Raw genomic sequence first — 27,598 nt, 5'->3', positions numbered from 1 at the left:
GACCCCATTGTTAAACACACTGGCATTTTTATCTTGGACATTTTGGTAGCAGGGCTAGAGAGTTTCAGTTTTTTGTTTTTATGCTAATAAGTAATAACAACACTTTTACATGACTTGTTTTTCGTCCAAGTAAAGGAAAGGCATACTTTTAGGCCAGGGGTTCTTGATATAATATTGTTTGATCTTGAAATTATTTCTGTTACACATGAAGCAAAGTTCAGCCATAACTGATCATTCTATAAGTACACTTCTTAGTCTCTAAATTATCAATGGGTAAAATATCCGTCGGAAAACCACATGTTGTAATCTTTTCCGACCCTTGATCAGGTAACGAATCACACGGTGAAGGAGTTACACCACTTGTGATCCCCGCAACATCACTGCACATCCATTTCACTTTCTTTGACTTAGCTGCCATCTCGATGGTCACATTCGAAATGCATATACCTGTAAACGGATCGTTGGAAATCCCTTCCAATCTAGCTGCCATTGACACATTCTCCGCCACCATGTCCCTATAGTTGATCCCTTGAATCACTGGCAGGGCATTGGGGTCGTAGTTATTATCAGCGTGTGCCTTATAATTGCCGTTCATCAGAAAGACCCATTTCATGGTGTGCATTGTCATTCTTTGTACGTAAATGTCTTTCACGTACCCTCCTCTTCCTACTGCCGTCTTGATCCGCACCCCTGATTCCGTATTGATGGCCACGATGTCCTCGGCCCTGACGTCTTGGATTCCACCTGACATTTCACTTCCCAACGCGATCACGGCGCTGTATGGGGAAATACATGTGAGCCGTCTGATGATTAGTTGTTTGGTGGGCCATCCAAATGCTATGCCATACTCATCCCAACCGCTCTTAACGGCCACGCAGTCATCCCCAGAGACTATGTAACAGTCTTCTATTCTAACGTTTGTGCAAGAATCTGAGCTTACCAAAAAAAGAAAATAGAAGTTAACATATAGTTTGATTCGTGAAAGTTTAAGCTTGTTTATTTGGTCCCAACAATTCTAATTTGAGCAATTTTAAAGTTTCATTTGGTCCCAACTCACTTAACTAAGTGTATGTTTAGTTTAGCGGTTGAAAACGTGCAGTTTGAAAAAATAGCTATTTTAATACCCGTTCAATGAAAACCCGATTTAATAAATTTAATTAAGTGTTTAATAAAATACGTTACTTGAAAAAAAATAGTGCCTTAAACTACCTTTAAATCATGCATTTTTTAAAATGCACCCCCCTTCTCTGTTGAGTAAAAACGAGAGCTTTTTCATGTTTTCAAATCGTCATATTTTTTTTTTTAAACGATGCACTTTTGACGATTTTGTTTAAAAACACGTGTTTGGCCTGCAACTGCAAAAGCACGGGACCAAATGCATTCTTCTCAGTCACATAAGTGGAAGGTGACAAACTCATCATTTTGGAAAACAATTTTTGGGGAAAAAAAAGGTTAAGAGAAAGCTTTTTTTTTTTTGAAAAAAAAAAAAAAAAAAGAAGAAGAAGAGAAAAGAAAGAACCAAAAGAAAATTGGAGTAAATTAAGTGGGTTCAACTAATCTCTGGAACACATGAAATTTACTGACCATCTGATGGTTAGAAAATTTTATTATTCAACGAATCAAGGGTTTATATTGTGATGTCTTCACAGACGCACCTGGGTTGATTCCGTCGGTGTTTGGAGATTTAATCGGAGCGATGATCGTAATTCCTTGAACAAGAATATTGCTGCATATTTTGACAACACCGTTAGGGCCTTAAAAATGATATATTTTTTTTAAAAGAAAAAATAAAAAAGAAAAAGAAAAAGCCCAGTGCATTTGTGAATTGTGATATGATCGAACAAGGATGAAACTTGATGCTGTTGCACTGCAGGCAATAAAACATCACTGGCTCTTATTTATAAAACTGTGTACAAATTAAAAGCATGGGAACTAGTGGAATTTTTACCTACTGTAGACAGGATGAACATTCCATGATGGGGAGTTTAAGAGCGTTAGATTTGAAATCTGGATATTGTCTGAGAACATGATTTCGATCAGGTAAGGGCGGGTGTATTTTAGCTTCCCCCCATGGAATTTTTGCCACCAGAATGCTCCCTGACCGTCGATTGTACCGTTGTCACCTGATGTCCATGTAAAATATCAATTGTGCGATTAACGCAGCAGTTATGTGAATAATTTAAATTTTTATTTTTCAAAGTAGTTAATTACCTGTGACAACAACATCAGTGAGGTTTGTTCCAAATATGAGGCTGGTGTACCTTCCGCCCGCTGCGTCCCTTCCTCGACCGTACGATGGCAGAGGTTTGATCACAGGCCATTCGTTCATGTCCTAAATCATTTGATTGATGCACTTGATAAGAGCCAGTACATATGAGGTGTTAAAAAGTGCCTAACCATATTTATTTTTTATTTTTTTAAAAAAAATTTAGCAAAAATAAATAGAAGAAACTTCATTTAACCTTATGATTGACATTTTATCACTTTTGTAATTTTTACTTAAATTCAAAAACTCTCAATTTAACATATTAAACTTTTAATTTTTTGTAATTTCACCCGACCGGTTAGGGATTAGGGTTAAATCAAATAGTAAAAATGGTAAAATGACCCTTATATTTATGTAAACTTTATAAAATTATAAAATTACCCTTAAATTAGAATTAAGTTTTTGTTTTTGTTTTTTTTTAAAAAAAAATTGTGTATTTTGAAAATTTTCACCCTCCATTAGAATTTACCCTTAGGATTTAACCGAAAATTCTAATGGAAGGCTAAAATTGAAATTATTTTAAAGTTCGATATACTAAATTGAGAGTTTTAAAATTTTGGAATAGTGAGAGATTACAAAAATAATGAAAAATTCATAAGGTTTTTTTTTTCTTATTCTTTTTATATATAAAAATAAATAAAAAAGCATTAACAAATAATTTCGAACATAAAATACTTATAAACTACTATCACATTTATATCACAATACAATAAAAAAGTAAAAGCACAATTTAAAAAGTTTTACTAAACAAGCCCTTACAAGATATACCACAAAAATTTATAAGTTAATTTTGAAATCAAAGGAATTTATTTATTACAGGTCGAACCAAAGAACCAATTTATTTATTTATTTTTTTTAAAAAATAAAAATAAAAAATCCAAAGATTTAACGCTTTAACGCTTTAACTTATTCTGGCGATAATTTTTTTTATTTTTTTATTTTTATAAAAAAAGTGTCAGCTGAATAAATTAGAGCTTTTTAGTTAACACAGGCTCTTAATTAATTATATCTAAAATTTGATAAAAGAGGCAAATTAAGAGTAAGAGAAAAAGGACCTGGGAAGCAAGGAGAAAAGCGTCCTTGTGGAGATACAGAGTGAAGTGGCTGGTGAGGCTGAAGCTCCCAGTCAACCATTTTCCAGCAGGAATATACAGCTGAGCACCTCCGTCTGATGCGTACTGGCTTAGGTTATCGATTGCAGCCTGAATCGCCTTTGTGTTTGACGTCTGCCCATCACCAACACCACCAAAATCCGCCAGGGATGCACTGTGGCCTCTGCAGCTTATTGCTGAGTACTCAAAGGAGTCATCCGCCAGAATCCTGCCTTTTCTGCTCTCTGCTCCTCTTTGACTCAGCAACGCCACCGCAAGAAGCACTGCAACTACTCTGCTCACCTGTACGTACGTAAAAACAAAATGGGAATTAAACCCTTTGAAGAACTCAAACCCGGAAAATCAGTTCACTATGGAGATCATTCAAGTTTACAAAACCTTTTGTAAATAAACCTAGCTTACAAGTGGGAATTAAGAGAAAAATGATGAGACAAACTAATTAACTTGTACAAGGTTTTCTGGTTTGTGATCGAGTAAATTAACCCAGTATCAGTAATGAAGTTAAAAGCTTAATAATGTTCATGATCAGAAGAAGAAACAAGTGGGTGTCTAGCTCTCATCGTCAGCATCATTAATGGAGGAGAAAAAACAAAAAAAAAAAACAAAAACAAAAAACAGACACAAAAACCAGAAGTTATGAACAAATTAAATGACAAGTGGGTGTGTAGCCATAAAGTTTGCTTTATCATTTCAGCCGGAAAACCACAATGATTAGTACTTGTTTGGGAAGAAAATGGAAGAGGTGAAAAGGGGTTTGGAGGTTTACTTGAGCTCTTATGGAACCTCTCCTCCAGAACTCCATTAGGGTGAATGAATATGTTTGGTGGTATTGCCGAGGCAAATGAAGTATTTATAATGTAAAGTTCAGGTGTAAACATGCTGTTTATATTTTCTGAAGTAGGCTGGTTTTTTGTTGTTTTGAAAATAATTAAGGAAAAAAAAATATAATTATGGTTTTACTTATTATTTCTATTTTATTTTATTTTATTGTTATAAAAAGGCTCACATGAGCAACATAAAGAGTGACAGTTAGAAAGAGTACTGTTTAATTACCCACAAATTAAAGTTGATGAAAAATGTTGCATGTTTATGTTAAGTGAGTCAGTGAGTGATCGATCTCTTGCATGGCATTATCCAAACTATTATTACTCTCATTCTCTTTTGACTGCTGTTCTTGAACACACGTTTCAAGGATGGATAATGCTCCTTTTCTCCCTCTCTTTATTGTATTTTTTATTTTTATTTTTTTTCTCAAAGACAGTAATTTTGAAGGGGATTCTCTATATAACATTAGAGATTACATTAATCATGATTATTCCTTAATTAACTTTTATCTTTTGAAATATATATATTCGTATTTGGCATTATGGTTCTATTCATTTGCACTTGGATGAACCATAATAACGTGCTTAAATGAATCTCAGACTTCTTAAAATTTGAAACCTCTCTCGTTTAGTGACCCTTTTAAGGAAAAATACTCTCAATTTCCTCTTTAAATAAAGAGGGTCCATTTTGATAATCCATATTTTATTTTATTTTATTTTGTTATATATATAACAAAATTTTAAACATTTTAAACAAATAAACTTTATACTGTTCGGTCACCTATTCAAACATATAACACATAGATGTAGGGCCAAATTACTTTAGGAGGCTACACATTTACACTAATAAAATCTATTGAACTACTCATAAAAAACAACAAAAAAATAAAAAATAAAAAATCTATTGAACTCACAAGTTGGAGCCGACACATGATCACATTCCACCATTATAGTCTATTACCTCTACAGGCTACAATCATCATTACTTTTAGCTTATTGGATACGAACGAATATCCCTAGTCTCATAATAAATACCATTACTAAATTACAAATGGCTAAATCAAGAGAATTATTTATTTTACTTTAATAACTTTTAGAAAATGACCTAATTGTTACAAAAAAGAAAAGAAAAAGAAAATGATAATTTATTTTTGTTGCTGCTGCTGATCGTTGGAGCATTCGGTTGGAAAGTGGTTAGTAGGGTCCCACCTCACTTTATTGGGGACTGGGGGGTTCGCATCTCATCTCTCATGCACTCTCGTGAGCTTTCTCACTTTAACGTCACTATGGCCGACCCACTTCACGGGTGAAAATATTGGTAGGCCACACTCAACTTGTCCCCATCTCAATTTTATTTTTTCCTCTAATCATAAACAACTCCCTAGATTTTTTGGGGCCCAACTATAACAACATCAATTATTTTTTTTATTTTTTTAGTTAGATACGAGCATCTCAATTCACTTATAACCAAACAGTATTTCAAAATATGTTAGTCCAAACATAATAATAACATAGCTGAGCATAAACGCTTAACTAGGATTTTCAGATTAATCCCGTACCTCATCTTTCTTCAGTACCATCGTAAGAATGAAGCCTTGAAACGAGAGTTATGCCCAAATAATTGACCCCAAAAGAAGAATAACACTCAACAAAATTCAAACTTGGGATCATAACGCTACATGTACACCATTGTGTCACCCTATCTTATTGGGTTGATCACTAATGTAGACCACTCATCAACTTTTTTCGTTTTTGGACAAAAACTGATGGCCATTGTAACATGAAACCAATAAAAACAGGATAGATTAAAATGTAGTATATATATATATATATTTAATAAAATTAAAGAAATACTACACCACTACCCACCAAATTAAAAAAAATAATAATAATAAGAACAGAAAAGAGTCAAAACCTGGTTCAAAAGCATTTCGGCTCAACAACCAAGAAATGGGCCATGAGGAATGATGATTTTTGCACTACAAGTCTATAACCAATCAGGCGAGGTAATGAAAGATAATATGATATTATTATGTGGTTTTTATTTACAAGTGAAAATCACTTAAAAAGGATAAATGGGTGAAGATAATATATATATATATATATATATATATAAGTACTCTTTATCTCAAATATAATACGGTATTGCGGTTTCTAGTATGGGCCCCAATCCAGACCTTCACGAGTTAATTTATTCACTCACGAGAGAGCATTCTTTGAACCAAAAACGTCCAAAGAAAATTCCATCTAGTGGGGCTCTCTCTCTCTCTCTCTGAAAGTGCACCTCACATGAATCCACTCTTTTTTAAATATTGAGATTGTCTCATTCAAGGAACAATTTCTCGGTGTTTTCGTTGTTTGGTCGGTAATTTCTGGGTGGTTGAACTTGAACAAGCTTTGTTGGTGGAGACGGAATAATAATCCTTATCCATGTGATCAGAGCACGCTTAGGATTCTGACAGCCACCACCCACAATACCTTTTGTGGAGGAAATCAGCTGTTGGGTTTTCTTGATCTGCTAGTAAATCAGTTGGGAGCGAAATAGGATGCAGTAAGCTACTGCCCGTATTGCATGTAATAGAAGCAATAAGTGGGTCTCATTTGTTATGGCAGTCTGAACATGCAAGTAAGGGTTCATCAACCTTTTCATATGAGTTGACCGTATTGCATGCACTATGAGCACGTTATTGCGTCTGATGACTCTGATCCAACTCACTCTGGGTGCAAGATTCCCTCCCGAGAGTATCAAGAGTAGTTATTTGATGTGGCCAAGCAATTATACCTGACGTAGAGGAGGGAATCGTGTGCGCGCAATACACCTTGTTACAGTCTAGGTGCTCTTCGGCCCTAGACCAAGTTGAGTTGCCCCTCTAGCTAAGGCGATGGGACTCTAGAGGCTAGACCCCTTGGCAGAGGTGGTTGGTCTAACTATTGTCAAACCCGATGGGCCTTAGGTAGATAGACCTTATAGACCCTTTGATGGTTGAGTATACCAGTAGTCTCAGGTCAATCTTTTGTGTGACTTAATGCTCTGTTTAAGTGTTAAATTCGAATATTATTTAAATTTACTGTGTAAATTGCGAGATTCGACTTTGTGAGATACAATTTGAAAAAATTTTAAAAAGTTAAATAAAATATAATTTATTTTTTTAAAAATAAAATATTATTTAAAATAATATTCAAAACAAACACACCTTAATAACTATTAGACTATTAGTCTATACATAAAAATTATAGTGAGAAGTGAGTTCTTAACGGGTGGGCCTTAAGGCCTTGCGGGGTACCTATCAGCAGCCCCTCAATTCTCTTGGGGTGACTTAGCTGTGAGTCGATCAATGAGAATTCTTGCGAGAGTTGTACTAAGTCATTAGATGGATCCGATAGTTACTTCATCGAGGTCGATCTCAGCCATCGTTAATTCATCGTAAAGCTGATGGATTTGAGGTGACAACTCGCCAGCTTTGTATTGGTGGCAGGCAGGTGTGATGGCGATTGGCGACGACAATTGGCTTTGCGACGTTGTGGCGACGACACACCTCACAACAGTCGGCGCAATAATGGCATAGGTTAGTTGATTGTTTGCAAATTCGACGTCAAGCAACACAATAATTGCACGCTCCTCAAAAGTTGAAGTGGGCAATAGTCTTGAAAATGATCGTGGCCATCGATCCATCTTGAGCTATCCCTGGGGTCTCCAAAATGTGTGCCATTAAGCTTGATAATCCCGAAGTGTTTCAAGAGTGGAGGTTGAAGGGAGTGAAAGGCGCCTGTTGACACCAACTCAAGTATATATTCATTTTGACACATGGGAAATGCTAAAAAAACATTCCTTCATCCCCCTTCATTCTCCCCTTTTCATTAAATAAATTGATTTTAATGAAAAAGTAGTCTTTGATGTCACATCAGAGACTACTTTTTCATTAAAATCAATTTGTTTAATAAAAATGGAGGATGAGAGGGGGATGAAGGGTGCATGTGTAGCACCCCTCTTGACATATTTGTTTCATATTTTCTCTCTTGTATAGTTGCTGGTTGTTTAATTACTAGAGGTATCTCTATTGTCGCCGGTCATTTTTGGGGATCACCTTATTGCTTTTTGGTTTTCTGTGGCAGAGTTCAGCCTCGTGGTCGCCACCGGCCTGGTGGTTGCAAAGCTCATTAGTTGTACCTTGCTTTCGCCGTTCTCTGTTTCATTGCTTTGGTTCATATGGCTTAGATTGGTGTTCAAGGTGGCAGAGCGGTCCATGGCGCGGCCGAAGGCTTGGGTGGGCGGCACGTGGCGCTCACTCATGTTTCTGCCCTTCAGGCTATATGTTATTGATCAATCACCAAATGGATAATTGTGTGCTCAAGATTATTCAAGAATAAAGGACCTGCGGGATATAATAATGCCAAAGAACCTGTTAAATGATGCATTCACAATCACAGATGATAGCTCTATACTTGATTTTTAAAATCAAGGATGAAGATACTATACTGTGAAGCAACAGTAAGAAACCTTGCAAAATGGTGGAACTTGACATCACCAACAGCGACCATTTTCCCTGCTCCAGCTTTCCGGGCTATGAAGCCAATGGTAACCATGCAATATGGTGATCACTGTTTTTTAACCAATTAGTAACTTCAATCGAATTTTGCTTAAGGGAGGGGAAAATTTTTAATAACAATAGAAATTAAAACAAAAATTTATGATCTGAGTCAAAAAATTCTTGTGACAAAGTCCGAGGATCCAATACTGTGGGCTTTGAGCCAATATCACATCCATAGAATGAGAGTCGTCCGCAATAGAATTTCATCCACTTTTTAAAATTCCATTTTAAACGAACAACGCTTTCCTTAACACAAAAGCATACAATCATGACACGGGATATTACATCTTGACCCCCCCCCAAAAAAAAAAAAAAAAAAAAAAAAGAAGAAGAAGAAGAAGGAAAAGGACTTTACATCACGACTCATATTATCAGATCTTTGCCCTGTATGATTCATTTCTATAAATGTATTCATGTTATTGTTTGCAAGGCGCTGCCCAATCTAGCACCATGCTTCTTAATTATCTGGACTGATCGCAGAAGAATATCTTCTTCTGTGGAGAATAACTCATCTTTGCTCTGTATACAGACAAAAGTTATAACCAGGTATATTAGTCAAACATAAACATACATACATAAAAGCAATAACTAAATATTGAAACACGGTAAAATTATTAGGAAGGGAGATGTATCCAAGCATTAGGCATTGTAATCAAAGCTTCAAGGAAAAGATGATAAAAGAACCTATTCTGAAAAAAAAAAAAAAAAAAAAAAAAAATTGTCCAGCCAAAAAAGACCAAAAAGTGGGGGCGGGGGAGCAAAATTTGCAATTCTTCAGTCATTTACTGCCCAAGGGAATAAGTGAAAAATAAACAGTTCATTCAGTTCAAACAATTAAAGTGTCACTTTCCCAATTGAATAGAAAAAAAATAATAATAATAAAGTACCAAGTATTCCCAGCTGAAGCTATTTCTGCTCCAATGTTCAGATAAAAAAACCAAAGTCTGATTTGATATAAATGTTGCATGCTGTTCCAATCTTAAGTGTTCTACATCGGTTAAGTACAATCTTAACTACGTATACTTGGACATCCTCCCCTCCCAAGTCAGTTTTCAATTGTGAGTTTTAATTAAAGTTTGTATTACATGCATTGAAATCCACAATAAGCTATCTAAACAAGAATCAAGCTCAGCCTTGAGATTTATATGCCAATGCTATAACTTCATCCATTTCGTCCTTGACTGCATCAGATTTTCAACATTCCCAGGCTTGCTCCGAAATATCCTTACATTTCTCTCCCCCCAACGATAACACACCGCAGCTGCTAACATTAACTTGACAATATGGCTCAAAAGGGACTTCCTTTAAATTGGACACCATCCATTGAATGGTCTCTCCCTTTCACACAGACAATTAGTCTGAAGCAACTGACTTAGCTATGCATATTGATGTGTAACATGAGATTTTGAAACATATATATAACATGTAAGCCAGAAACTAAAACAGAAACAAAATTTATGCATTGAGAAGATTATGGTTGTCTGACAAGCCTATCACATCTCTAATCTGAAAGACAACTTAAAATTGTTTTTCTGTTTCTTTACTTTTTTTTTCTGGTATATTGTTTGATTTCTAATTCTCAGAGTTATGTGGAACTTAGGACATGTTTTAAAGTAATTTTTATGATAAAAAGGAAAAATTTTCTAGGAACTTAATTCATTTACTAGCAAAGTGAAATGGCCAATGCAATGTAGTAAGAAAAATTTAGGGTATTAAAATTTACCATATGTGTGAGATTACATCCAAGAGTTAATTCAGCAAAAGAACTTTCTATTCGAGAGAGGAAACAGTAAGGGGCCTCCTTTCCCAAGAAAACTTTTGGGTACGATCTTAGCATACTCTTTATATCATTTGATATAATGGGAATCTTGTTCAAATCATCAACTTGCATGGGGATTTTGGTCACCATGGCACGCCATTTGGCACGTGACTTGTTCACAATCACCTACAAATTTTATAAGACAGATGCTAAGATTTCTCCCAGCCAATAAACTATGATACAAGGGTATTCGCTAGAGAAGATAAACAAGAACCACTTTTCTAAATGATAATAATGAATAGAGCAGATAAATAAGAACCACTTTCTAAATGATAATAATGAATAGAGCAGATAAATACGAACCACTTTCTAAATGATATGAATAAATACCACTTACTAGGAACTACTACTTTGTGGTCTCACTTTACATGTATGTACACGGAAGGACCTGTGTGTGTGTGAGAGAGAGAGAGAGAGAGAGGGAGAGATAGTACATCACTAATTCTCTTCTGGCATGAAGACACCGATATTTTGTGCAAGACATCTAAAAATGAACGCATGCATGTGATTCAAGCACTAAATGCAACCTAGGTTGAAAATGAACCCATCAAATATGTACAAAGAGAGAGAGAGGGAGAGATAGTACATCACTAATTCTTTTCTGGCCTGAAGATACCGCTATTATGTGCAAGACATCTAAAAATGAAAGCATGCACGTGATTCAAGCACTAAATGCAACCTAGGTTGAAAATGAACCCATCAAATATTTACAGCCAAGTTACCCAAATAATTGTATGCACATCATAATGACCATCAAAGATTTTTGCCCCAGTAAAGTATTGCAATATGGATGTATGCATATAAGCGCGATCCATATAATTAATAAACATTTTAATACAATATAACCCCAAAGGGGAAGCTCAATCGGCTGGGGACCATGCCTCATAAAGCGGAGGTTACTAGTTTGAATCTTTCATTCTCCTCCCACTGGGGCTAATTACTTATCAAAAAGAAAAAAAGAATATCTCTTATTGTACCTATAAATGGCAAACAATTTGGACAAGTACGTATCATTTCCACATGATACTACTATATCATTTAATCTTAATCCTTTTCAACTCTTGCAATCACTAAGTGTATGAATTTTGAAGGGTTTTCTTTAATAATCTTGCCCAAATGCATTGTTCAAGAAAACAAAAGAATGGCAATACATAGAAATAGAATGGATATTTCCCCCTTTATCTAAGGAATCTTCATTAAGAACATCGGTCATTATAAAAATATGGCAACTAGGAATATGATTTCCAGAAAACAATATATAAATTTTTTTATAGTTACTTTTAAACTAAAAGCACTCAAGGAATCACTTCCAACAGTAATGGCCAAGTAATTTGTAAACCACTTATTTGATCTCAAGCCAGGTTGCATATTAAATTATAGTAGGCATTTGAAGTCATTCTTCCTCCAGAAAATACCCCATGTGGCAACTATAAATGCTCAAAAGAATAGTGGACTCTGCATGGAAATTACAACTAAAATAAATTAACCAAAATTAGTATGGGATAACTTGAGGAAGCACCTCATTTTAAGTGTTGGATCCAAATCATGGATGCGCTAGCACTATAGGCATTGGACAGCGTATTGAGAAATGGTCCACTTAGATGATTTAACAATGCCAAAGATTAGTGCAATTAATGGATTTCGGTATGATATCTGCCCATGCGTGTGTGGTCTGCTAATGATGCAATTAATAAGTTGCAGAGAAAGAAGAAAGAAGAGGGGAAACAAGAAAAAGAGAGAAAAAGCACCCACCTGACTGGAAAACAGCGAATTTGGAACAATGACTGGAAACTTCTCAGCATTCAATAGCGATGTGGTAGTGAGTCCCATATCCACCACTTGACCTTCTATATTACCAGCCTGTAATAATTAAATTTATAAACATCAGATACAGAGAAGGAAAATGTATGTATCAAAATAGAGAAAAGATCATGTTGGATATATCATTCAAGTATCCTGACTTTCCCAAGCTTGTTGAGATCATAACAAATGTGTCAAAAGTATAGATTCTCTATCTCTTCACTTTTAAGACTAAATGAGAGAAAACATTAATTATATCGATTGTCGTCACATATTTGCCATCTGCAAAGAATGTGATGACCAAATGAACAATTAAAACCAGGCCAATACTAGATCCTCATTTCTCATATGATGGGTTTGCCATTAAGTGATAATTCGAACTATTCTCTATTACACAAATTCCATGGTCAAAATGTAGCCAACCAAGGGATGAACCATGCTATAACTCTGATGCATAAAAAACAGATAGTTGGAAAGCAGTCACCAAACAAATTCTCTAAATAAATCATTTTAGCTATCACTTTTAAAAAAATATAAGGTCCAGACATCCTGGGAACTTTTGTTTTTAAGCAGACACAGAGTATTTAAGTGGACAACTAGAATTATTTCCTTGTTCCATTATGGTTCTGCCAATTAAGAAAGATTGATTGGAGCCAAGGCATGGTGCTTCCTAAAATCAAATCAAAGACATGCTTGAGAAAACATTTTGCCCATCTAAAATAAATTAAATGAGATCAAGCAGTTCTATGTGCACCTAAGAACAGAAGATGATCAACATACTTTTATTGTATCTCCTAGTGAAAATGGCTTCGTAAACTGCAGAGATAACCCGCTGAGTACATTCCCAAGGATGTCTCTGGCAGCAAAAGCAGTAGCAATACCTGCATAAAGATATACGGACATGAAAGTTAGATTTTAAGAAATACTGGCAAAGACCCTGAAAGTAATTTTATATTATGCAACCTCTAAACAAGATGACACAACTATTACCATACCAAGAATTTTTTTTTCAATACAGAAAGACAGGTAAGAGAAGAGGCACAATCCAACAATTTGAAAGGAATAAATATTAAATGTGAATTAATTAACTAATTAGAGAGAAGAAATATTAATGCATCCCACGTGAAAAATTCCTCCTTTTTTCTCTATTTCTATTTTATGGTAATCTGGAGAACCAAAGCCTATCACAGACAGCAATCAAAGGGTTAAGTTTTCCATGGAATGTCAAGTATCAAAAACTACCCAATTAGAGTGCAGTAATGGCTGGAATGCATCAGAGATGAAGAAAGAAAAAGTGTCACAAAACACCAATGAGTACTAGCTCAAATGGCACGTCCTCCCGCCTTAAGAATAGGGTGGAGGGTTAAGGTCATTGGTTCAAAACCTACCAAGTACCTGTGTAACTTACTAATCAGAACCACAAAAAAAGGGTGCCGCAAAACCTGAAGATTACAATATACACATTAATGAGCTAGCTCTAGCATTTCCAAAGCACTGAACGATCAAGTATAAGAGACATAAAAGAAATAGCATTGAAAAGTTGAATTTTATTTTATTCTGATTTTTTTTTTCCACAATAAGATCCTCCAGATCACCATTTATGAAATGAAGGCAAAGAGCATACCAGATTGGCAGCTAACATGTGCTCTTCTACAGCTTTTTTTCTTTGGATATAATTCTTAACTTACCCAAAAAGATATTGGCAGCTAACACTCACCTCCTATTCCACCAACAGTCAGAATAGATTGCACAGCAACACCACATGCCTCAGCTAAAGCCATTACACCAATCATGAATAGACCAACAGATGAAAGTTTATCTAACGTGAGCAGCTTTTCCCTATCAAGCCCCACTAAACTCTGAGTCATCAGTGCACGATCAAACATATTCGTTTTCCACCGGTATAAAAACCATACAAACGAAAGAATAACTGCACCCCTCCATGCCTGTGCAAGGTACTGCGATGCTATAGTGGTTGGTGCAACCATTACAGCACTGCAAATCAAAGTCATCATCATTGTGCCAGACAACAGAAAACATGATACAAAATCAAAATCAAAATATTACTAAGAGGCATATGTAGAACTTGGAAACACTAACATCTGCGAAAATGCCATGAAGGTAATTAGATATCGCACTGGATCCTCCAAAGCACCCCAAATACTTTTCTCATATGGAATTTGCTCCCCAGGATCCCTTCCAGATAGTAAAGCAGCAGGACCTTGTGTGGCATACTTGTGAAATCTCCTCAAAAGCCTAGGCATAACCGCCCAAGCCAATATAGTACCAGCCACAGTACTACCAACTGGAATAATCACATTTTTCAGATGGGGATGAGAATCAAGCAACTGATGAACATGGGGGGTCAGTTCATCAGAAGCTTCTTTAGCCTTTTGCCCAGTATAAGTTGCAGCATCTACTATAATCTGCCAAGCATCTTTAACTGTATTTACAAATTCACTTCCAGAAACGCCACTGTCACTAGTATCTACTCCACTTGCACTAGACGCAGCTGGAACTCCTGGATCCCCGGCTTTATCAGCTTTGCTACCAAAATATGATGAATATGACCGTTGATTTGACAAGGGGCTGATAAAAATAAGAGGACTATTACTTCGGTAGTGCAAATTCGACAGGGTGGGTGAAAATGCAGTTATGGGTTTGATGTTGTAACATTGAGTATAAAGAAGAGACTGGGAACGCAGTGCTCTCGAATGGGTAACTGTAAAAGTTTCAGGAGACTCTGATTCTTTTGTGTGGTAATTGTGATTCACAAAAGCATGCAATGGTCTGATATAAATCTGATTATCATAGGTCACAAGTTTCATACCAGAGTTGTATGATGGAAATGATTGCATTTTCGAAAAGGGGTTGACAGAGTTACGCAGCGATCTTAAAATGGAAAACCTTACTCCAGCCATCATAGCAACTTGGTACGTCGGAGGAGTTTACAGAGACAGTTCTGAAATCATATACATGAACTGTCAAGGACTAAACTGAAACCCAGAGCTTATAATGGAATCTGAATCTGCACATTTACAATGTGCAGAAGTTAATTCAGCAAACTATTTTCCGCTATCAAAAATCCAACGAACCAATGAAATATAACCAGATTTAGGTGTTATAAATATCAGTATCCAAGCTCCAACAATGATTAAGAAACATTAATAATAAACCCTAAATCCTAGTTTGGGAAATGAAGGAAAGAATATACCAGAAAACTAAGCTCTATATACAACAAGATTCAGACTACAATTCAGACATTCAAACCATAACAACGAAGACTAAACACCTATAGACATAAACCCTAAACCCCCTGTTTGGATGCTGAGAATTTGAAGAAAAGGAAAAGAAAATAGAACTTTGAAGGCTTGAAGCCAATGTTTTCTTTCACATTTGATTCCAGAACGTGAACAGCGCAATCCAACTAATACAGCCACTAATTCTAGATCAGCTATAAAAGAAAAAAATTAGTCTTCCCCAGCACACACTGAAAAAGAAAAAGAAAAAAATACCGAGATTTCTAGTTCATTTTCCTTTCGTTTATTTTGGTTTCACACGTTTTCTCGGCGTCCAAACAGAGCTTAAATAAGAGGGAATTTATAGCTTTTCTTTTTCCTTGAGCAATAGGGAATTTTAGAGTTACTGACCTGCTATGCTTTCCTTTTGGGGTTACGATACTACGTGAATGAGATTTCGTAGAGCGCCAAGTAGAACAGCTCGAGGGTCACATTGATTAATTAGGAGGTAAAAATAATAATAAAAAATAAATAAAACAAGGAAAATGCTATACTTCCCAAATTTTTATCTCTAAAAGTAGTTCTCAAATGATGTGTCATAATCTTATAAGATGATGACACATTTTCCAAAATGATAAATCACAAGAGATTGCGACACATCATTTGAAAATCAAATTTTGGAAAAAAAAAAAAAAAAAATTGAGATGTGTAACACTTCTCAAAAAACAAAACTAATAAACATATAAGGTAGAGGGTAAGACTTTTTCAAGACATGAAGGAAAATATGTGGATAAAGGATAAAGGACGGGAGTGCAACCAAAATGAATTCTAGTTGCGGCTCAATTTGCCATATGGTAGGTATAAAAGTTTGCACTTCGATTAACAAGACTAGTTAGCTAACTGTTGGTGAAATGGTGGAGAGAATAGTAGATATGGTGGAAGCAATTCTCCAATCTTGTGTGATGTTAGGTTGTTGAAGTGTCAATATGACATTGGGCGAATCACCTTATAAAATAAAAGAAAATAAGTCCAAAGAAATTGCCAAGCGAACAGCAATAGCCTCACCATAAATTGCAGAATAGGGTGAGCTAATAAGGGATATGCACTGTATATTAGAACCAGTTGAGTCTCAACAGATTGCATCTTGAGCCGAAAATGAATCTTTGATGGCAGTGTCATAGTTGATATTGAAAAATGGAGGAGAATAACGCTTCCAGACTTTAGGGGTAGTAACTAGTTTGGTTGTCCATGCAGAGTGATGTTTCAGAACAGCCTTGTTGACAATAGATGAAATAATAAGAGCATTTAGGATAAAACCATCATGATGAGCTTTATTCCTGATGAACCAAAGGTAGTCACATGCTATGGTAACAAATATTTGGAACATATGAGTCTCTGCTTGAGGGATGCCAATTGTGCGGTTCAGATTAAGAATGATAAGAACTCAATCAGTCATGTTAATAATATTTAGAGCCATAGCATCCAAATGTTAAAAAGAATAGCACCAAACCACACGTGCAATAGGACATGTAAAAAAGAGATGTGAAAGTGAATCTATGGGAAATGAGGAAAGAGAACAGCTTGTGTCCGGAAAAGAATAAGGTATGGAATGAAAGATTCGAAATTTAGTAGGAATAATGTTCAGACAATTTTTTAAAGAAAAAGCTTTAATCAGTTGTTTAGATTAAGCTTCCAAAGAGCTTTTCAACGGGGATTGGGGAGAGGTGAGAGGGGATAAGGGAGGAAGAGCTAATGAAATGACAGGCTGATTTGGTGGAAAAAGCACCGGTGGAGGTTGGGGTCGGGAGAAGGGAATATGAGTGTGGACAGATGGTCATTTTTAGAATTTAAGTAACAGAGGTGGGTCCAACTGGAAATGTAGGACATTTTTTTTGCTTCGAAGACATTGTGATATCTATTTTTAAAATACGTGTCATATATAATTTAAATTCGAGAAAGGATCCCTACACTCATTTTTCACAACAGCCTCACAACAAGTTGACATAGCTGGTAATATTTTATTATTTTTTTACAAAAAGAAAAGAAAACAAAACAAAAAAATAATAAAATATTACCAGCTACGTCAGCTTGTTGTAGGACTGTTGTGAGAAATGAGTGTATGGATCATTTCTCTTTAAATTCTATTGATCTTATTAATTTTATTTTATTTTTTAAAAAAAGTCCACAAATGATAAAGTTCTACTCAAATTATTAAAAACTGTTAATATTTTTAAATGACAAAAATACAATTTATAAAAATTAAACAAAAAATGAAAAAACAATAAAACATGAGTGGCTCGACCACCCAATTCGACCAAATGGTTACAGCTCTTGTGAAGGCTCCGTACACCGGAACAATAGAGGAGTCAGTGGGATATGATGTTGTTTCTTTTTTGTATTAGTTGCATTTCATCTGCTGGCATGTTATAATTTTGTAATATGTTTATTATTTGAGTAATGCTATATGTTCTTTTTGAAAGAAATTGTAGTTCTGAGCATGAAATATATATTATTTATTTCATTTTTTTGTAAATTGGGTGGTATTTTAAAAGGTGTGCAAATTTTTTCTTTAAAAAAAAATAAAATATATTGTGATCTATTAAAAATATTCGTGTTTTAAAAGATAAATGTAACCCAAAAACTTTGTCCATAATAAAGTTTGAGACAAAGTCTACATGAGAAGCACGTTCTCTGTGGCCTGTAGATGACGACATTCTTTGATGACCGTCGGATGCCGTGGGTTAGTAGGATCCAAGATTGAAAAGATGATCAATTGTGGTGAGATGAATTTGGGACCGTCCCGGGACCTTTTATCTTTTATTTTTCTTTTTTATATTTTTTTTGTCCTTATTGAAACGGGAAGAGCAGGAGACCATGTTGACTAGAGGATCAGCAGAATGGCACGGCTCGGTAGCAATGACGGAGGAAGGGGGGGGGGGGGGGGCGGTAGGGTCCATGCCGACCATGCTCCCCACCCCCTCCAACTCTCAAGAAGGAAAAAAATTGAAGGTGAAAAAAAGTAAAATTATAAGATTTTTTTTTTCCCCCCGCCTATTAGCTCCTAATAAGAAATTTTTTTGGCCTCTTCGCCCATTCCTTTTTATCATATCTTTAATTGGTTTAATCTCATTTGGAACGATATGTTCATTGTCAAAATTTTTTCCTTTAATATTTCACGAGTTGCATATGTTTTGTTCAAAATAAATGAAAGGGATTTAGTAAAGTAGTATACTGAAAGAAAACAGGTGTGGACTCAAGGAGTCACACACCTAGCAAAGCTCGATTTCCTAATGATGTGTGGCAAAGATAACGAAAAATAGGGTTTAGAAAAAGTCTAGAAGATATGTGTTTTATTTGTTTTGTGCTACATTTAGGAGTGAGCAAATCCCCGCAAAACCCGCCCCTCCCCGCAGAAACCGCCCCAACCCTCCCCGCAGAGCCCAAAACCTGCACCCATGGTGCGGGTTTTGGGGCTATTTTTGCCCCCCCCGCGCGGGGCGGGGCGGGTTGCGGGGGAACCCTTTAATTTTTCTCGGGTCCCCGCCCCGCATATTAAAAAAAAAAAAAAAAAAAGAAGAAGAAAGCGGCAGAAAAAGGAAGAATGCGGCAGAAAGTTAACCCTAACTTTTCTAACCTCTCTTCTCTAACTCTCACTTGCGCCGCAGCCCCCCCAAGCCCCAGACTACCCACTGCCAGTAAGCCCACATCACGCCCCGAACCCGCCAATCGCCTCGCTTGTCACCGCCGCACCGGCTCACCAGTCACCCGCCCTCACCTCCCCGCACGGCCGCACGCACGGTCCGGCACAGACACACCCGCAGCCGGGACTGAGAAAGGGGAAATCGCAAATCGGGACTGAGAAAGGGGAAATCGGGACTGAGAAATTGGGACTGAGAAAGGGGAAATCGGGACTGAGAAAGTAACAACTTCAAAACCCGCGGGGATCCCCGCCCCGCAACCCCGCCCCATCTACACCCGCCCCGTGCGGGTGGAGGGGGTTTTCTGCGGGGTGCGGGTTCACTTTGGGGAACCCGCACCTCTGCGGGGCGGGGTCAAAAAATCCCCATCCCCGCCCCCCCCCCCCCCCCCCCCGCCCCATGCTCAGCCCTAGCTACATTTAGCATAATGTGTTTTGTATAAAAATGAGTGGGCTACTGTGTTAGTTAGAGTGGGCTGTTATAACAAAATGAGCAAGAGAATATTAGCTTCAAGAGCCATGCCATCCAGCTAAAGTCTTTCGAAAACACCGAGAAAAAACATAAATTAGGTTTTTGCCATTGGGGGTGGCCGAACCACCCCTATTTGGCCTGGGGGTGGCCAACAATTTTATTTTTTTAAAAAAGAAATCTTTAAAATAATATATACAGTACACAATTAATATATTTTTGTCCTCAAGGGGTAGCTCAATCGGCTGGGGATCACACCTCATGAAGCGGAGATTATTAGTATGAATCCTCCCTCTTCCTCTTATGTGGATATGTCAAAAAATAAAATAAAATAAAATCAATATATTTTGTACCATATATATATATATATATATCAATGGCATGACACAATTCAAATCTAACACATGACTTTAGGATTTACAATTTTTGACACTACTTGCGAGCACAATAGGAACCTAATTTGTGTTTTTTCTCACTTTAGCCCTTGGGGTGGCCGAACCACCCCCATGGGCCATGGGTCTTGGGGTGGCTCAGCCACCCCTAAGCCAAATGGGGGTGGTTTTGGCCACCCCCATTTTGGCTCTTGGAGGTGGCTGAACCACCCTTAAGGGTCATGGGGTGGTTCGGCCACCCCCAAAAATGCCTTGTGGGTGGCTGAGCCACCCCATAATTTATTTTTTTAATATATATAAAAGAAATCATTAAAATAATAATAATAAAAAAAAATGGTAGCTACGTCAGCGCTGAAGTGTACCACGGGAACATGTGTCGTGCATCTACGCCGACACCTATAAGATGACATGGCTAAATGTTAGTTTTGGATGAAAAAATGGACGGAGGTACCATTTCCATATTTTTCCATACTACAGGTATCACTTATGATAAAAAGTAAAAGTCAAGGGGCAAAAAATAAAGGTTGCAAACTACACGGGGCAACTAAGTATTTAACCCTAATTATAATATTGTCCATGACCTCTCTCCTGTACTCGTTTGGATTAGAGGATATCGATCGAGAGGAATTAATGGAATTGAAATGAATTGTGGGAATCGACCAATATTTATTTGCTTGTAATTTCTTTTCTAAGAAAAGGAAAGAATGAAGGAAATTTCATATTTTCATTCTATTATTTTACAGACATTCTAAGATATAATAGTCAAACAAGAGAAAAAGAAAGTGAAAAAAATGAAGTTCATTTAATTTTCTCTTCGTCTATAAACTCCCAACAAGTGCCTTTTAGAGGTTGTACACTTGTTCCATGTCAATTATAGATCGAGTGCGGCAAGTGATGCTGCGATTTTTACTATAAAGTTATTTATAAATTGACATGATATTAATATATCGGTTCATTAATGATAAAATGATTAAGCAAAAAATATAATTTTTTAAAATTAATTAAGTAGGGATTTTTAGATAATATATTTCCTATATTGAAAGAAAGTATATTGAAATTATTTTCAATATAATTATAATCGGATGTAGTACGAGAATATACGAGGATGTACGTTACTTACCTTTTATAAGATTGATTGTAATGAGGTTAGATGGTAATCAACTCAAATCAATTTGATTACCAAACGTATCTACTCCAATTATCCCATAATTAAATACGAATCTCTTGTATTATAACATTATCAAGTGAACAAGAGCAACAATGCAGTCTTAGAGATTTATCATGTGGATAGACGGAACCATGTAAAATCTTTTGCCTCTATTTTCTTTTATTTATGTTATTGTATTTATTTTTTCATTTAATTATCTTTTCTTTCCATATATGGTAGGAGAATAATTTCAATACATTTCATTTCAATATATATATAAGAAATATATTCTCTGAAAGGGATTAAATTGTCAAACTCTCTTAAAACTATATATGTACTCTTAAAACTCTCTCAGTTGCTCTTTCCAGGACAAACTAGCCAGAAAGGTTATCCAACTTTGGGCAACTCAAAAGGAGTTCTATTTTAGAGGGACTCTGCTACTCTGGCTTCACAGAACTCGATTACCTCATCATCTCCTCCCTCTATTCTCCGGCCTCCCTGGTTTTGACTTCTGGTACGTACGTAGATCGAGCGAGCGAGTAAAATTAGGCTTCAACGATATCAGAGGGTATTCAATATTTCAGTTTTGTTTTTTTTCTTCCTTTCTTTCCTCACTGTCTGTATATGCAAATCAAATCCCAGAAAACTTTTTCCACCATGAAAAACAATGCAAAAGGTTCAGAAAACTTTTCCACCGCAGGGTCTCTTCCAAAGTCAATGCCCTACTTTTTCTTCTTGCTCTCTCTCATCTTCATCTTTTACTCAGTAGCATTTGTGTATGATCCATATCCTTGTACCAAGCAATTTTTCACCGCTCATCACCAATCTGACGGCCTTGTCATAATCCCATCCGGGCCAACTCCTAAATCCCCAGAAAAAACAGACCTCTCTCACGTAGTTTTTGGCATCGCAGCCTCGGCCAAGCATTTTAGCAAACGGAAAAGCTACATCAAGCAATGGTGGAGACCCAATGAAACGCGTGGAATTGTTTGGTTAGACGAGCATGTGGAAGCCGAATTTCCCGATGAACAACCTTTACCGCCTTTGAAGATCTCCGGCGACACTTGGAAGTTCAAGTACAAGAACCCAAAAGGCCACAGGTCCGCAATACGTATATCACGCATAATATCGGAGACTTTGAGGCTGGGCATGGAGGATGTGAGGTGGTTTGTGATGGGGGACGATGACACAGTTTTTTTCCCAGATAATTTAGTCAGGGTTTTGCAGAAGTACGACCATAATCAGTACTATTATATAGGGAGCTCGTCTGAGAGCCATTTACAGAACGTACAATATTTTTCATATAATATGGCGTATGGTGGTGGTGGGTTTGCTATAAGCTATCCATTGGCAAAGGCGCTTGAGAAAATTCAGGATAGGTGTATACAGAGGTACCCGGGTTTGTTTGGGTCGGATGATCGGATCCAGGCTTGCATGGCGGAGCTTGGAGTTCCTCTCACCAAGGAACAAGGATTTCACCAGGTTAGTCTTTTTTTTCTTTTTTTCTTTTTTTTAATAATTAAATTGGAATCTAAATGTTTTCCTTCATGGCCTCATCATTAACCATGGGTATGCCGGCAGATGATGATATCTTTAAGCAATAATATGGCCGGGGTCTGGATCATAGTTTTCATTCGACTAATTGAGGTTGTTTTGATGTCAGATGGGGCTTAGGTGTCCCTTATCACCGTCTACTAATTGACCATGCTGCAGGCCATTGAACGTGGTTACCGACAAACCCAATCGTCGGTCGCCGCGTTTATCGTTCTAGGCCATTCTTCTTTCCTCTTTTTTCTTTTTTGTCTTTAAGTTCTTAATTAATCATTTTTTTGTTTCTTTTAAATTCTCAATCAGTCGCCGCCTTTATCGTTTTAGGTCATTCCTCTTTTTTCTTTTTTGTGCCTTTTAAGTTCTTTAATCATGCATATCCTCAACGTGCTTTACAACACATGGGTCAAAATTTTACAACTGATAATTTTTTACACTATTGGAGAATTTAATACAATCGGTTTATATATATATATTACTCGCTTGACAGAATCCAAACCTAACACGTGACTTTGAGATTGACAATTGTTTATACTACTTGTGAGCACAATAAGAACATAACACGAAATTGACGATTTATTTAAATTGATCGAATTAAGGTTAAATTATGTAGTCTTATACAAATACTTTGATATTATAAGTCAAATTCAATACACGAACACGAATCTATCACCCTTACAAAATATGCATAATGAGGTCAAAGCTTTTGAGGGAACAATCTCTTTATGAAATTGGTCTGTCATATCATAATTGGATATTGACAAAGTTTTTCTATAAATTGGATGGAAAATGTTATTTGCACTACAAGCCCACAATATGGGGACAACAACCCCTCACATGAGGGTGGGGCCAACTCTCATGTGATAAGTTGTTGTGCCAATGTTGTGGGCTTGTAGTGCACTAATCAAACCCCAAATTGGATTAGAAAATTTCTTTCAATTCAGGGAGTGACATATATTCAAAAGAAATATTTTTCACTTATATCTACTTAATAAACTGAATTGAAATAAATTATTCCATTCTATTTGGATAAAAAACTGCCAGCTGCTTAATTTAACAATAATGCCTATTATTACTATCATTATGTATAAATTACATGTTAGCTCCATTACTTGCAATTGTTTTGTCAAATTGTAGGTAAGACTCTCCTCTACTGCTCCCCCCCCCCCTTCACATTTAATTAAACTATGATTAACTAACTTATACTTCGTTTGTTTCGGCGTAAAATATTTTTTATATTTTTCGGTGTTTGGTGCGACCGAAAATATTAGTCAAATCGAAAATATTTTCGGTTTGACAAAAAAAGCTTATTTAGTTTAAAAAATTGACTTATATTTTTAAATTCCGTAAATCATTTTTCGAGACAGACTCGGGCCACTACTGAGTCACCACCCAACCACCTCGAACCATTACCGAGCCACCCCCGGGCTATCGCTGGACCACCGCTAGACTACCACCGAGCCACCCTGGACCATCGCTGAGCCACCACCAAACCACTAATGAACCACCATCGAGCCACAACCGGACCACCGTCGAGCCATCTTAGACTACCACCGCGCCACTTCCGGACCATCACCAAACCACCCTCGAGCCACCCTGGACCATTACTGAGCCACTCCTGGACCATCGTCAAGCCACCCTAGACCATAATCGAGCTACCTTCGGGCCACCGCTGAGTCACCTTAGACTATCACTTAGCTACCTCTGGACCACCATCGAGCCACCCTAAACCATAACTGAGCCACCCCGGACCACCTCACCGAGCTACCCCCAGACCGCCACCAAACAATTATTTTATATTAATATTTTTATGTTGTGAATAAAAATTGATTTTTATAGGTTAATATGATTGAATGAATATATATATATATATATATATGATTTTCCGTATGCACCAAACGCTGGAAGATATTTTCTATCAAAAACACATTTTTTGAAAACTATTTTACGTCAAAACAAATGGAGCATGAGTCGTATGCATAAATTGGAAAATAATGTGTATTTTAATGATCAGCATGATGTGCATGGCAACGTATTCGGCCTCCTCGCGGCGCACCCAATCGCCCCCCTGGTTTCTCTCCACCACCTAGACTTCGTTGAGCCCATCTTCCCCAATATGAACCGGGTCCAGGCTCTCGAGCAGCTCAAGGTCCCATTGGAGCTCGACTCGGCAGCGCTCATGCAACAATCCATTTGCTATGACAAGGCTCGGAGCTGGACCGTGTCGGTTTCGTGGGGGTATGCAGTTCAAATATTTCGGGGTGTTATCTCCGCCCGAGAGATGGAACTGCCGGCTAGGACCTTCTACAATTGGCACCCCAAGGTTGACTTTACTGGCTATGAGTTCAACACTCGTCCCGTCAGCCGACACCCCTGTCAAAAACCTTTTGTTTATTTCATTTCCAATGCTACACATGATTCCCAGACAGATCGAACGACTACCGAGTATTTGCCGCATCAAATATCACGTCCGGAGTGCAGATGGAGAATGGCCGATCCTTCTCAAATCGATAGAGTGGACGTCTACAAGAAGCCCAACCCATTTTTATGGGATAAGGTAATTTTTTTTTTTTTTTTTTTTTTTTTTTTTTTTTTTGTATTTATATTTCAATTGAGGTTTAGTTTTCTAAATTAAGCTGGATGAATTTGCTCTAATTATCACGTCATTATTGTAACTAATAAATTAGATTGATCTTTGCGCTTTGAGCAGCCTCCGAGAAGAAACTGCTGCAGGATCTTGCCGACGGCGAACAATGGGACCATGGCTATTGATGTGGGAGAATGCAAAGAAGATGAAATTATTGAATTACAGTGACAAAAATAGTAAAGACTTTCCCTACCCTTTTTTTTTTTCCCAGCCATTTGTGGTTTGCTGATTTTCTTTTTGTTTACATTTTCAATATATTAATCACACCAAGTCTCCATAGAAATTCATTTACTCAGGCATTATGTAATTTTCAAAATTTTCAAAAATTTGTTCCATAGTCTTGGTACAAAACAATTTCTATTTTTTTTTGAGACATTTTAAATAAATATTCACCTTTTAAAAGTGGAAACACTCATCTATTTTATTTTCTCATATTATCTCCATTTTAAAAAATAAAAATAAAAATAAAAAATCATGTTTACCTCCAAAATAAGGACAATGTGTAAACATAATATATAAATAAAATGCTATAAAATAATAAGCAGCGGAATTATAAATACCTCCAGCCATATTTTGTTCAGGCTTGATGAAGAACGAAAAACAAAGAACAAAGAAACGAATGAATTTTCTGCAATACAAAGTATTCTAACAAAAATTTAGAGAGTTCTTCTGGCCTATGCCTATGAGTGTGCCAATAGATGGATACACAGGACTCTTTATATAGGTAGGCTAGGGGCCATCGTTATTAATTAAATGGCTGATTATTCTCCTCCCATCAAGAAGAATAAATCAGAAAATTAATATAAAAAACCGTTTTAAACCGTTATGATTTCATATAACTTAATGTGAAATAAATCATATTTAATCTTTATATTAAATAATTACCGTTATGATAATTATTTAAATTCCAACCGTTACAAATTAAATAATTACCGTTATGATAATTATTTAAATTCCAACCGATACAATGAATTAAATGTGTCTAAGGGACACATATGTAATTTCTTACATTCTCTCACTTGGCCCTTATGACACATATAATTCCCTAGATGTCCGGTTCTTCAATATGATTATCACTTTATTTATTCCAGCCATTCATGAAATCCTCCCACTCACATAAGAAATATTACACATGAATCATGGCGGTAAAACTTTATGTAATAAGTCGTCCCTTCCATGTATTACATATAAAATATTTCTTAAATGAGTACTATATGGGCAATCAAACTTTATGAATAAACTTCCTATAAGTTATTCGGGTCCAACTTTAATTTTATCCCCATGGATAATATAACAAATGTGCACAAACTTTATTAAAAAATAACTTGATGTCTATAGACAAATTAGAAAGAACTAGGTACAAAATGAATCAATGAGTCTCATATGCTCCACATGACTTTTAAACAGCTTTACCGGTAAACCTTTAGTCATAGGATCCGCAATCATCAATTCAGTACTGATATGCTCAACGAGCACTTCATTTCTTTTGATGTTCTCTCTCACACGAAGATACTTGATGTCGATATGCTTACTTCTGCTTCCACTTTTATTATTCTTAGAAAAAAATATGGCAGCATGATTATCGCAGAAGATCTTGATTGGTCTCGCTATAGAATCGACAATTTTGAGACCACCAACAAAATTTCTTAACCATAGCGCCTGTGTAGTGGCTTCATAGCACGCAATAAATTTTGCTTCCATTGTAGATGTAGAAACTATAGTTTGCTTGTTACTTCTCCAGGATATAGCCCCTCCAGCCAAGAGAAAGATATACCCTGAAGTAGATTTTCTACTATCTACACATCCAGCAAAATATGAATCTGAATACCAACCACCTCCAAATGGTCAGTATGTCTGAATGTCAAACCGTAGTCCTTTGTTCCTTGCAAATACCGCATGACTTTCTTTGCAGCTTTCCAATGTTCCATTCCTGGGTTACTTTGATATCGACCCAACATTCCAACTGCCATCGCAATGTCAGGTCTAGTGCAAACTTGTGCATACAATAGACTGCCAATTGCAGATACATATGGAATGTTCTTCATCTGC

At 36.5% G+C, this 27,598-nt stretch overlaps 2 protein-coding genes across 2 annotated transcripts; one reads left to right on the top strand and one right to left on the bottom strand.

Moving 5' to 3' along the window:
* Positions 1 to 130: 130 nt before the first annotated feature.
* Positions 131 to 16,184, bottom strand: LOC133862761 (uncharacterized). The gene is made up of 16 exons (XM_062298631.1): positions 16,061 to 16,184; positions 14,511 to 15,438; positions 14,128 to 14,405; positions 13,191 to 13,291; positions 12,363 to 12,470; positions 10,515 to 10,736; positions 9,208 to 9,310; positions 8,701 to 8,764; positions 8,576 to 8,602; positions 8,288 to 8,509; positions 4,145 to 4,196; positions 3,322 to 3,660; positions 2,212 to 2,332; positions 1,949 to 2,123; positions 1,656 to 1,726; positions 131 to 930 (listed from the first exon to the last, which is right to left on the bottom strand). The coding sequence occupies exons 2-16, from the start codon at positions 15,332 to 15,334 to the stop codon at positions 218 to 220; spliced, it is 3,420 nt and encodes a 1,139-aa protein (XP_062154615.1). The 5' UTR covers positions 15,335 to 15,438; positions 16,061 to 16,184; the 3' UTR covers positions 131 to 217.
* A 5,546-nt stretch (positions 16,185 to 21,730) lies between these two features.
* On the top strand, positions 21,731 to 25,842 carry LOC133862821 (uncharacterized). The gene is made up of 3 exons (XM_062298698.1): positions 21,731 to 22,836; positions 24,917 to 25,459; positions 25,613 to 25,842. The coding sequence occupies exons 1-3, from the start codon at positions 21,979 to 21,981 to the stop codon at positions 25,715 to 25,717; spliced, it is 1,506 nt and encodes a 501-aa protein (XP_062154682.1). The 5' UTR covers positions 21,731 to 21,978; the 3' UTR covers positions 25,718 to 25,842.
* Positions 25,843 to 27,598: the final 1,756 nt, after the last annotated feature.

The sequence above is a fragment of the Alnus glutinosa genome, chromosome 3, assembly GCF_958979055.1.
Source record: "Alnus glutinosa chromosome 3, dhAlnGlut1.1, whole genome shotgun sequence".
Taxonomy (NCBI): domain Eukaryota; kingdom Viridiplantae; phylum Streptophyta; class Magnoliopsida; order Fagales; family Betulaceae; genus Alnus; species Alnus glutinosa.
This window is presented reverse-complemented; position numbering and strand designations above follow the sequence as displayed.

What these genes read in the sequence shown, in the direction of transcription:
- LOC133862761 (XM_062298631.1), bottom strand. Translation starts at nt 15,334, where the DNA reads ATGATGGCTGGAGTAAGGTTTTCCATTTTAAGATCGCTGCGTAACTCT. An exon ending in AAGTTCCACCATTTTGCAAG is followed by an intron (nt 8,603 to 8,700) that starts GTTTCTTACTGT and finishes ATCATTTAACAG; the next exon opens with GTTCTTTGGCATTATTATAT. An exon ending in GGCATTATTATATCCCGCAG is followed by an intron (nt 8,510 to 8,575) that starts GTCCTTTATTCT and finishes AATAACATATAG; the next exon opens with CCTGAAGGGCAGAAACATGA.
- LOC133862821 (XM_062298698.1), top strand. Translation starts at nt 21,979, where the DNA reads ATGCAAATCAAATCCCAGAAAACTTTTTCCACCATGAAAAACAATGCA. An exon ending in AGGAACAAGGATTTCACCAG is followed by an intron (nt 22,837 to 24,916) that starts GTTAGTCTTTTT and finishes TTTAATGATCAG; the next exon opens with CATGATGTGCATGGCAACGT. An exon ending in ACCCATTTTTATGGGATAAG is followed by an intron (nt 25,460 to 25,612) that starts GTAATTTTTTTT and finishes CGCTTTGAGCAG; the next exon opens with CCTCCGAGAAGAAACTGCTG.